The 12,827-nt window shown below is 38.0% G+C and overlaps 1 protein-coding gene across 6 annotated transcripts in view; it reads left to right on the top strand.

The window, feature by feature from the left end:
* SH3GLB1 (SH3 domain containing GRB2 like, endophilin B1) overlaps positions 1-11,040 on the top strand; it is a 43,805-nt gene extending 32,765 nt beyond the window's left edge. For all 6 annotated transcript variants that reach the window (XM_040232399.1, XM_040232398.1, XM_040232397.1 and 3 more), the window contains 2 exons: positions 5,416-5,644; positions 6,057-11,040. In XM_040232399.1, the coding sequence (XP_040088333.1) occupies positions 5,416-5,644; positions 6,057-6,164 (337 nt within the window). In that variant the 3' untranslated portion in view covers positions 6,165-11,040. The remainder of the gene's footprint in view (positions 1-5,415; positions 5,645-6,056) is intronic.
* Positions 11,041-12,827: the final 1,787 nt, after the last annotated feature.

The following is a 12,827-nucleotide window of genomic DNA, read 5'->3' as shown; positions in this document are numbered from 1 at the left end:
AAGGATGTGAGAAAATAAAGCACACGGGCATCTTAGAGATGCTCCAGGAGAGGAAGTACAAAAACTCAAGCGGGAACATAGCTGCATGTCCAAGTAACAAAATAGAGCTGAAGATTAATCAAGGAAACAGGGAACTAAGCTTTGGAAACCACTCTTTGTGGACTTTGACCTTTACTTGGAGATAAAGTCTGGAGGATTTTGAGCTGAAAAGGGACATGGTTTGATTTTAGCTTTTAACAAGATCATTCTTGCTGCCCTGTTGAGTATAGATGTTAGAGGGCAAGAGTGTGAGCTGACAGACCTGTTGGGAGCCTATTGCAATAGGATTGGTGGTAATGCAATCAGGAGATGATGGGAGCTTGAATGGGGGATTGTGATAGATAAGGTAGAAGTGCTCAAACCCTGGGTGTGTTTTTAAAGGTAAAGACAGCAAGGGTTTGCTGATATATGTTCTATACATGAGACCTAGAGGTGTCAAGAATTACTGCAGGTGTTGGCCTGAGCAACCAAAAGAATTGGAGTTTTGGTTCATTAAAATGGGGAATACCCCAGGAGGAACAGATTGGGTGTGGAGAAGGCATGTCAGGTATATCAGGAGCCCAGTTTTAGACATGTTAAGTTTGAGAAATGAAACATTCAAGTGGAGATAATCAGTTTTAGGATATGCAAGTCTGGATATTGGTGGGGGAGTGAATTAGATAAATTAGACATTTGTCATTATATGAGGGATATTTAAATCTGAGAGACTAGATGAAATTACCAAGGGAGTAAGTAGAGAGAGGGGCTTCCTTGGTAGCTCGCTGGTAAAGAATACACCTGCAGTGCAGGAGACCCCGGTTTGATTCCTGGGTCAGAAAGATCCCCTAGAGAAGGATAGACTACCTACGTCATTACTTGTGGGCTTCCCTGGTGGCTCAGATGGTAAAGAATCTGCGTGCAGTGTGGGAGATCTGGGTTCAATGCCTGGGTTGGGAAGATCCTCTGGAGGAGGGCATGGCAGTCCACTCCAATATTCTTGCCTGGAGAATCCCCATGGACAGAAGTTCCTGGCCGGCTGCAGTCCATGGGGTCACAAAGAGTCGGACACGACTGAGGACTAAGCACAGCACAGCATGAGTACAGAGAGAAAAGACCAGGGACTGAGCCGTGAGTTACTCCAACAAAGAGCCGAGGAACAAGCTAAGGAGAATGGTAAGGAATGAGCAGTGAGGTAAGATGTGAACCACATGTGTGGCCTTGGGTTAAGCTGTAAAAGGTGAGAGGAGTGTTTGACTGTGATCTCTAGATAGATCAAGTGAAAAGAGGGCTGTTAGTAGACCTTTGGGTTTAGAACATTGAAGTCATTGCTGACCTGGACGAGTAGCTTTAATGGAACAGTGTGGGCAAAAGCTTGTTTGTCAGTGGAAGGAGAGAAACTGTTGACATTAAGTTTAGATGAGTCTTTCAAGGAGTTCTACTGTAAAGAGGAATAGAGAAGTGAAGCACTAGCCAGAGGAGGAAGTAGAGTCTAGCCCATCTTTGTCTTGTTTTTTTAAGATAGGAGAAATAAAAGCACAATTATAATCTGATAAGAATGATACAGTAAATGGAGAAAATACAATATTGAAAAGAAAGGGGAGAATTGGTAGTGAGATAACCTTGAGAGGCAATTTTATACACAGGTGGAAAAATTAACCTTAAAATAATCTTAGGGGCATAGATATAGCTCATCTGTAGTAGGAGGAAAGATGACCAAAAGTGTAGAAATTTCCTGATTGTTTTTTTCTCCTCTTAGATAAAAAGGAAGCAGTTCACCAGCTGACTATAAAGGTTAAGGGAGAATTGCTGAAATTTTGCAGATGTATAAAGGGGCATGAAAAGTCATCAGGAGAATGTTAAGTGGATAGATTTTAAAGAAATGTAGTGTAGTTGCTAGGCAGTGTTGTGGACCCATTGTTCCTACTTAACTCACTGAGTGTGAGACTAGACTATGATTTTGTATTTTTTCATGTCATAGATACATGGATACTGAATAGATAATTAGGGAACTCTTTACCAAATGAGTAGTATGAAGTAAAGGACATGGGATTTGAAAGTATGTGCAAGGGGGGTGATTCTGATAATTTACCTTGGGACACAAATGGCATGCTGGTAAGGTAATAGATGGTAGATCTATGGACTGCAGCACACCAGGCCTCTCTGTCTATCACCAACTCCAGGAGTTTACCAAACTCATGTCCATCAAGTCAGTGATGCCATCCAACCATCTCCTCCTCTGTTGCCCCCTTCTCCTCCTGCCTTCAATCTTTCCCAGCATCAGGGTCTTTTCCAGTGAGTCAGCTCTTCGCATCAGGTGACCAAAGTATTGGAGTTTCAGTTTTAACATCAGTCCTTCCAGTGAATGTTCAAGACTGATCTCCTTTAGGATGGACTGGTTGGATCTCCTTGCAGTCCAAGGGACTCTCAAGAGCGTTCTCCAACACCACTGTTCAAAAGCATCAATTCGTCGGCACTCAGCTTTCTTTATAGTCCAGCTCTCACATCCAGGCATGACTACTGGAAAAACCATAGCCTTGACTAGATGGACCCTTGTTGACAAAGTAATGTCTCTGCTTTTTAACATGCTGTCTAGGTTGGTCATAACTTTCCTTCCAAGGAGTAAGCGTCTTTTAATTTCGTGGCTGCAGTCACCATCTGCAGTGATTTTGGAGCCCCCCAAAATAAAGTCAGCCACTGTTCCCACTGTGTCCCCATCTATTTGCCATGAAGTGATGGGACTGGATGTCATGATCTTAGTTTTCTGAATGTTGAGCTCTAAGCCAACTTTTTCACTTTTCTCTTTCACTTTCATCAAGAGGCTCTTTAGTTCTTCTTTACTTTCTGCCATAATGGTGGCGTCATTTGAATATCTGAGGTTATTGATATTTCTCCCAGCAATCTTGATTCTAGCTTGGAATCTAAGATAGGCTTGTTGAAATGAGAGTACTAGGGGAAAAGATGATGGTCAGAGAATGCAGTGTTGGGAAATATTATAAGGGTTATAGTTTTTGGAATTGATAAAAATCTAGATGAGGCATTGGTAATGGATAGCTGAATTAGGGTCAGGCACAGAATCACTAGGAGAGAAGAGCCCATGGATCTGATAGGCCCATGAATCTGATTGTTAATTAGCTAACAATTATTTGAACAAATAATATTGTTAATATTGTTCAAATAATTCTTAGAATCACCAAGAATTAAGATATACTGGCAGTGAGCCAGAAACTAAAATTTAGAGATAAAGGGAAAAAAAATAAGACACCTGTAGATGATTGCAACAAGAGATAGTTGATAGTTGAATAACGTGAAATTCAAAAATTTGGTAGGAGTAATCTCGGTGAGGGAGAGGATTATAGGAATGGAAATGAGCATGGAACTCCTACAGCTTCCACCTCTAGGCTCAATGATACATGGAGTGTGGGAAATAAACACAAGCATCAGGCGGTGAAAGGAAGGTTTAGAGAAGAGGTTAAGGATAAAGAAAATTTTGCTGACTGATTTCCAGATGGCACAGGAGTCATAAAGAAGAAAACTGTATTTTATGAAGAGATTAATTTCACCTACCTTTACTGATGAAGCATTTTATATTTTAACTAGTGATACCACTTTAATGGCAGAAAGTAAAGATAAGCTAAAGAGCCTCTTGATTAAAGTGAAAGAGGAGTGTGGAAAAGCTGGCTTACAACTCAACTTTCAAAAAATGACGATCATGGCACCTAGTCTTATCACTTCATGGCAAATAGACGAGGGAAAAGTGGAGAAACTGTGTCAGATTACATATTCTTGGGCTCCAAAATCAATGTGGATGGTGACTGCAGCCACGAAATTAAAAGATGCTTGCTCCTTGGAAGAAAAGCTATAACAAACCTAGACAGTGTATTAAAAAGCACAGACATCACTTTGCTGACAAAGGTCCTTATAGTCAAATCTATGCTGTTTCTAATTGTAATGTATGGATGTGAGAGTTGGACCATAAAGAAGGCTGAGCACTGAAGAACTGATACTTTTGAACTGTGGTGTTGGAAAAGACTCTTTAGAGTCCCTTGGACAGCAAGATCAAACGAGACTAATCCTGAAGGAAATCAACCCTGAATATTCATTGGAAGGACTGATGCTGAAGCTGAAGCTCCCATATTTTGGCCACGTGATGTGAAGAGCCAACTCATTTGAAAAGACCCTGATGCTGGGAAAGATTGAGGGCAAGAGGAGAAGGGGATGACAGAGGATGAGGTTGTTGGATGACATCACTGACTCAATGGACATGAGTTTGAGCAAACTCAGAGAGATAGTGATGGAGAAGAAAATGGCAACCCACTCTAGTATTCTTGCCTGGAAAATCTCGTGGAACAAGGAGTCTGGTAGGCTACAGTCCATGGGGGTCGCAAGGAGTTAGACACAACTGAGCGGCTTCACTTTCACTTTCAGGGAGATAGTGAAGAACAGGGACACCTGGCATGCTGCAGTTCATGGGGATCCCAAAGAATCGGACACAACGTAGCAACTGAACAACAATAATGAATTTTAATAGGATTGTTATCAACCTTACAAGTGGTTGGATTAGAATGATTATAGGCCAGCCATGTTTTGTTTTTTTCTATTTAGTATTATGGAGCAACAGTAAGCTTAAAATAAACTGAAAATTCTCATTATCTTTAAAGTATTTGTAAGCACATTGATAAAAAGATTTCACTAATTTCTAATAAAACTTTCATTTTTCCCCTAAAAAACAAAGAAGAATTTGTGATATCTGCCCTATTCTTCCATTGAGTCTTCATTATGTTATCAGTCATAAGATATTATTTGAATGTCTGTCCCTTCACCTGTCTACAATCCATAAAAGAATGGTATTGTTTCATGTTTATATCTCAGCTTGTTCTAGTGATGCTGGACAAGGAGATACTCAGTAAATATTTGAATGAACAGAAAAATGTGAAAATCTATTTTATGAAAAAGAGTTGTTAGTCAAATATTTCTCAAAGAATTAACTTGAAAACTTTAATCTGTGGTAGTATCTGACATTTAGGTAAGTTTTTATTTTTTTATTTAAAAATTCATAAAGGAAGGAAAAGGTTAGTAAAACATACAGTAGAAAATTGAAGTATTATGAATCATTTTTCTGGAGAAAAATAGATATTTTTTTAAAACTTTTTAAAGTTTATACTTGTAAAGATGACTTTGAAACAGACTTTCAAGGATTTTATATTTTAAAATAACCTGCATTTTCTCTAATGTAATTGACCCAAAAGGGGTAATGAGATAGCACACTTTATCATTAAAATATTAACATCTTTTAAATCTTTAGCCAGTGGAGGTTGGTAGAAGGTAAATACTGCCACCAGGTGGTGATATACAGAAACTTTGGTCCTGTATACATAATTGGCAATTTCTTTTCAACAGTTTTCCATCCAGTTATCATTCTAACAACAACCAGACTTCTGTGGCACCTGTACCATCTGCTTCATCGAATGTGATTGGTTCCTCTGCCTTGACTTCAACAAGTAGCCTAGTAATCACCTCTCCTTCCAACCTCACTGACCTGAAGGAGTGCAGTGGCAGCCGGAGGGCTAGGGTTCTGTATGATTATGACGCTGCAAACAGCACTGAATTATCACTTCTGGCAGATGAGGTGAGTAATGTGGACATAAAAAGAAAACTGCATCATAGACTGACTTAACCTTCAGTGTAACAAAATGCAAGTTCATCATTACTTATTTAGAAATAGTTTATTATGAATGTTTTCATAGATTGCAGATGATTGTATTAATATTTTATAAATTTTTAACTACTATTTTTTAGCAAAATAGAACATCACAGAACTATTTAAAGCTTTTAACTGCTAAATAATTAGATTTCTAAAACTGCCTCTGATAAAACCCTTTATCTTTCACATTGATGATAATGTTTATGATATGATAATGGTGTTTGTTTATGGAAATATTTAAATTTTCATAGTGAATAATTTATAATTTAAACAAATCTGATTAGTTTTTTGTATATTTATTAATATAGTTAATAACTGGAAATGTTTTATTTTGTAGGTAATCACTGTTTTCAGTGTCGTTGGAATGGATTCAGACTGGCTGATGGGTGAAAGGGGAAACCAGAAGGGCAGGGTGCCAATTACCTACTTAGAACTGCTCAATTAAATAGGAGGACTGTGGAAAGATACCATATTTATATACAGTTAACTCTTAATAAAGCAGGTTTAAGTATCTTTCATGTTAATGTCTTAAGAAACTGAAAAGAAAATACCAACCATCAGAAACTGGCCTTTCTGCCAATAAAACTGCATGGTAAAAATTTCATTACAAAAGTTATGTTAGAGCTTTCACTCCAGGATGTTTTGTTACAAAATTCTCTTTCTACTGAGGTTTCACTAATACATACCTTCTACTTTTGAACCCCAAGTTAAAGCAGAAGAACTGTTTTCTACTGGAGTTTTCATTAATGGCAAGCTTTTTGTTTTATGTAAAATAAATTTATTGTGAATTGATATCAGTGACTCATTTATTAGGTATAATTAATAGCCAAAGAATAAAGTTAAAATTTGTTTTTAACTTGGTTTAAAAAGAGCTCTAGGATATAAACCTCTTGTGAAAAATAGAATGTTTCTGAATGTTTTCATAAACAAAAACTTAGTTATACCATGTTTACCTTATTTTCTAGCAGTTATTGAATGATGACAATATTCTATTTCAGTGAGTTATTTTGAGGGCTTTTTATTAAATACTACTGAATGATTTCTTCTAAGAATAACTAGTCCTCAAGAAGTATTACCATATTTCTCTAGTACATTTGCAGTTAAGGTTCTAAATCATCTGGGACAAACTCAATTCACTGAACAATGTTTCTAAGGTTGTTCAGTTGGCACCATTTATTTCATAATCAGAATTGGATGTGTTAAGATATTATAGTACAGTAAAGAGAATTTGTTCTTATTCAACAACAAATCCTTATAAAAATATGGATTTGCACAGCTGTGTTTGTTATAGAGTAAATTGTATGCAAACAGTATACTTTTGGTTACTTTAAACCTACAAATAAAACTTTAAAAATTTACTAATGAACTTAGGTTATCCTAATCAGGCTCTCTAGTTCACACACTAATGAAACAATTAGTAATATACTTGGAATCAGAAAATTGCTGTGTGGGCTATTGCTATGAATCAGCAGATTGTTTCCATGTCAGGAGTTCTCCTCTCATTTTCATTCATTCATCAAACATTTGTTGGGTGCTAGGCACTGTGCTGATCAGCTTGGAATACGACGCTGACCAAGATGCACCAAATTCTTCCCCTTACAGATCTTAAAGGCTGGTAGGGGATACAGAAAAATAAGTAAGCAACGGTCATATAACAGAGTCGGTGTCATGATAGAAGGAAAATGTGATACTGTGTTTTGGAGCTTTGGGAGTCACCTAATTCAAATTTGGATAGTGGGAGATGATTTGGAGAGGAAGTGTTCTAGGCAGAGGAAAAAGTTATGCCAGGCCTGGAGCTGAGAGAATGTAGCACGTTCTCTCAGCTCAGAGTGGTTCAGTCTGGCTTACATGTTAAGTATAAAGGTGTAGTTAATTTCTTCAGGAAATGTTAATGTGTCAAAATGATATGTTTTGGTACTTTGAAAAATGAATATTCAGCACAAAAGATGTTTTAAAATGGTATTTAAGAGTTCTTAATGAGAACTTGGTGAACATGTTGATAATTCAGTTTGCAGTCCAAATTTTAACAGTAGTTGTTACATTTCTATTCTATGAGACAAATTTCTCTGCAGTTTTATAGTTGTAAAAGGTGATTTGATTCACCCTGTGAATTTCCATACTGTTAATCCCCAGAGCTGCTCACGCTGGTTAGTTAGCCATAAAACCGCTTGAGTGAAGCTTTCTCCCCCAAAAAGGAAGCTCGAAGGCCAGCCCAGGGCACCATCTATTATGTAAATCCAGATTTAGGCTTTAGAAGATCATACAAAAAGATCAAGTCAGCTTTAATAGCAACTGTAAATTAGGCTTATGGGAAGTAGAGTAGTAAAAGGGAAAGAATATGAGCAGTGAAGGGAAATTGTCCTGGGTTCATATCCAGTCTTCTTCACATACTATGCACTTTGAGCTTCAGCTCAGATGTCATGTAAACTGCCATTTCCTTGGTAGTAATGTGGGGATAATAATTATGCCACCTTAAGGTTATTGTGAGGATTTTATAGCAAAAAAAAAAAAGTTTAAAAAATAGTAATATTTATAAAATCTATACCTATAGATTTTATAACTATCTTGTATGTTAGATAATTTGGGGGGAAAAGCTTGGCACACTGTAGAAATGTGCTGTAAAGATTTTTCCCCTTGTTAGCTTCTGTAGCTTCCTGACTGTTGGCCTTGTTTACAAATGTGAATCAGAGATTCATCTTCTATGTCCATGCTCTGTTCTGTTCCTTATTGATTGTATCTGGCACCCTGTTTAAATCAGATCAAGATCTAGGTTTAACCTTGCCACAGTCAGTGTACATTTTTATCAGAACCTTCTGCTTTCTATCAAATGAATGTTGCTTATCGTAACCCAATAATGTACAGTAGCCTTCAGTAATGTTAGAATTCAAAGGTTTTTTTGTGCCTTTGTCCACCACAAATCCAGCACAATATGTAAATTTGTTTTTATGTTTATTGTTTTTTATTTTAATGGAATTTTGTTTGGTTCTTTGGAGTCTTTTGGATTTGTTTTATTTTGGTTTTGGCTTTTTTTGTAAGGTCATAGGTTTAATATTTACTCAGGTAAAGGTCTGTAGGTTCTTAGGCATGGAAGAAAACCTTGGGAAGCCTATTAATTCATGGTGCAATTGAGAATTACTTAATCTCTGTGGCCCTGAGCTTAATCTAAAGATACAGTAATCTGACGGATGCATGTATGAATGAAATAGTAAACTTGGAAATAATCGTAGGCTCTTTTTACAAACAGAAGTAACTGATTATCTCTTTTATTTGTCCTGAAGGTAATTAACCTAAAAGGTCATTGCATTAAATTGTTTTTGTGGTGCTGATCTGAAGAATTCATATTGCAGGAGGCTAGGTCCTAGAAATGGGAATGTGCCTCACTCTGAATAATGTGAGAAATAAGAAACCTGAGGCCAGAGTCACTAGTGGGTTAGAGTTCAGCCTCATAGTCTGCTGTTCTCCACCAGAACAGAGGAGCAGGGTGTAAATAGAGGGGCTGGTCTTAGGAGGACATGCAGAAGATGAAGGAGCTCAGGGCAAGAAGGAACAGCTTCGTTTACCCAGGAAGGCCCAGCTTACCTCCATGCTTTTTTGAAATGATTCCTTAAAAATATCTTCCCTAGCCCCGGAACACCTGAAAGTTTGAAATCTGTTGCCATAGTATGTAGCACTCTTTGCAATATGACCTACAGCCAGCTTTACCTCAGGGGCTTCCCAGGTGGCGCTAGTGGTAAAGAACCTGCCTGCCCATGCAGGAGACATCAGAGGCAAGGGTTCGATCCCAGGGTTGGGACGATCCCTTAGAGGAGTGCACGGTAACCCACTCCGGTACTTTTGCCTGGAGAATCGCATGGACAGAAGAGCCTGGCAAGCTACATTCCATATGGTTGCAAAGAGTCGGACACAACTGTAGTGACTTAGCACAGCACAACTTTGCCTCAACCCCTTCTCCAGATGATTAAGTGGCTCTTCCCTCATGGTGAGACTCAAATGGGGGTGTGGTGTTTGTCCACAGCACACCTGCCCTTTCTCCCACGTTATCCTAATGAGAAACTGTTCAGTAGGGAAGTGGTTCTCAGTGTGAGACCCCCCAGGACAGGCAATATCAGCATCACCAAGGAATTTGCTAAAAATGTTAATTCGTATGTCCAAGTACCTTTTTTGGTACTTGTTGTCTTCAAGGGGCTATAAAACTAGTCTTAGTTCTCCCATGTAACATTTTTAAAATATATTTCAAGACAAAAACAATTCTGATCTTTCCTGTGTTCTAGTACTAATGTAATTAGTTACTTTCAATTATTTGTTTAGTATATATGTATCTGTCACTCTGGAATGTAGGCTCCTGAGACTGAGACTGTTAATCCTTTTGATCACAGTTAAATTCCCAACTCTCAGCATGAGACCTGGCACATAGTATATACTCAATATTTGTCAAAGAAAGAAAAAAATGCAACTCTTAAGCCTTATCCAAGTTCCACTGAAACCGACTCTAGGAGTAGGACCCAGCATTCTATCTTTACAAGTCATTTAGGTGATTGTTACCCTCCTAAGTTTGAGACCCACTAGAGTAGAATAAAGATAATGTGCCTTTTACCTTCAGGCCTGCTAACTGACATCACTTGAAAATTCTCCCTGCCTTTTGCATACCAACAACATTTATCTCAAGTGTAGAGGAGCCTTGCTCTGGGCTGTATTACAAGTGGGTGTGAAGGTATAAGGTATGCTTCATATAAGAAAGAACAATACCACTTAGAATGCCTGTACTTGATTGATGGTGAAGGGTTTCTAGGGATGGATGTGTTTGTCTAAAGGGTAAGCATTACCACCACTCACATTTCCACGCTGCACAGTCACAGTTTGACATCAAAGCATTAAAGTCATATCAGACTAACATGTACATCCTGGTGCTCGGGCTGCTAAGCTCTGCTCTCCCTATTTTAAAGGAGACCTTCTAAGAATCGTAAGTGCTTTTTTAAAAAAATACAAGTCATAAATGATTGGTAAAAAAGGAGGAAAAAGGTATATAAAGATAAAAATCACTTACAATTCCACCACCCAGGGAGAGCTACTGTTATCTAGGTGTATAGACTTAGAGATTCTTCTGTGCTTTTGTAGATTTTTTTAAATGGGATCAAGTTGTACATACTATTTTGTAACTTTTTTTCCACTTGACAGTGCCATGACTATCTTGCCATGTCAAAATATGTTTCTATATCTTTTTTAATGGCTGCATGGTATTTCATCTGCTGTGCCACATTTTATTAAACTACTGTTTTTAGGTTGTTTCCAATTTTTCAACTAATAAACTGCTTTAAAGGACATTGTGTTGTTAAATCTTTTATGTGTTCTTAATATTTCCTTAAGGAGAATACTTGAAGGTGGAAATGCTGTTGTAGAGTATGCCAGTTTATAAAAGCTTTTGTCTCTGCCGCTTTGGCCCCTAGAAAACTTACCAGGTTATACTTTTATCAGCAGTATAAGAAAGAATGCTATTTCTTTTTGGAGGGCTTCCAGCTGAATGTTTTTAGAAGCTTCAGTTTAAAGGGTGAGAGGAAGATAAAAATACCCTGCAAAATTAAAACCAAGATCGCTCTTGAATTATTCTGACAGGACATCATTTACTGTTCTACCTTCTGTTGTGTGTTTTGGGACACTTGGAGTGTCTGTGGTACTGGCTTTCCCCTTGCTTTTACTCGGTCTCCTGGAAACGCTTCCACCTTTCTGGCTTTTGCTGACAGCGGTAGACCAATCCTAAACAGACTAGAATGCTGTGATAACTTTGATGCAGGCCTATTGTTGCTTTTAGGGAACGTGGACATAATAGGGAAAAGTGAAAACTTTGGAAAGTAGGCAGAACATTGGCTTTTCCATTCAGTTGCCTGGCTTTGTGTCAGTCAACCTCTGAGCCTTTGCTCATCAGTAGAAATAAGGATAATAAAATCTACCTTGTAGGCTTAAAAGAATTAGCCACATTATGGACAAATGCCTAGGACCTAGTAGATAATAACTTGGTAGAATTTCCACCCGAGTTTTTTAGCGCCATTGCTGTTATCTACCTCAGTGGAGTAGTACTGCCATTGCCAAATAAAACTTTTTGTGAAAGATGTCTCAATAAATGGACATTGCCTTGTACATCTGACTTTTCCTACAAAATTTACTTCTTAAAGGATGTCTCATTTTTTCCACACATTTAACCTAATCATATAAAACTCTCGACAGGTGGCTAATAGAACATTTCGATGACTGTGCTTTTCTGGCAGTATATCAAAATGGTAATCATAATATTCTAAAATAGTGAACTGGACATGTCAGGCATGCCAGACTTCCCCTTCTGACTGAAACCCCACCTTTGGCCTACAGCTGATCTTTTTGCTTTGGCTGGCTTGTCTTCTACCTATGACACAGGGGGCTCAGCGCAGTAAAGATAATGATAATCAGTTAAGCCTCAATAACATCTGCAGAGTAAGAACACAAAAGTGATTCATTCATAATAACATTTATTTAGAGAAGTATCTGAATTACAGAATTTTCTCAGCAGTATTTCCAAAAGAGAGATGTCCCAGAGGTAACATCTCCAGTGATTATGGCAGATAAATCCCCATAGCAAACCAACCCATTTTCAAATCTGGATGAACCAGATACATTGAAATTAGCATCTAGCTTGTTGATTATAACTTAGAACTACTCAGTCAACATAAAGTGAGTAGTAATGAGATGGTTGGATGGCATCACCGACTCAATGGACGTGAGTTTGAGTGAACTCCGGGAGTTGGTAATGGACAGGGAGACCTGGTGTGCTGCAATGCATGGGGTCGCAAAGAGTCAGACATGACTGAGCAGACCGGTTCCAAATAGGGAAAGGAGTACATCAAGGCTGTATATTGTCACCCTGCTTATTTAATTTATATGCAGAGTACATCATGAGAAACGCTGGGCTGGAAGGAACACAAGCTGGAATCAAGATTGCCGGGAGAAATATCAATAACCTCAGATATGCAGATGACACCACCCTTATGGCAGAAAGTGAAGAGGAACTAAAAAGTCTCTTGATGAAAGTGAAAGAGGAGAGTGAAAAAGTTGGCTTAAAACTCAACATTCAGAAAACTAA

The sequence above is a fragment of the Oryx dammah genome, unplaced genomic scaffold (genome assembly GCF_014754425.2).
Source record: "Oryx dammah isolate SB20612 unplaced genomic scaffold, SCBI_Odam_1.1 HiC_scaffold_28, whole genome shotgun sequence".
NCBI lineage: Eukaryota > Metazoa > Chordata > Mammalia > Artiodactyla > Bovidae > Oryx > Oryx dammah.
This window is presented reverse-complemented; position numbering and strand designations above follow the sequence as displayed.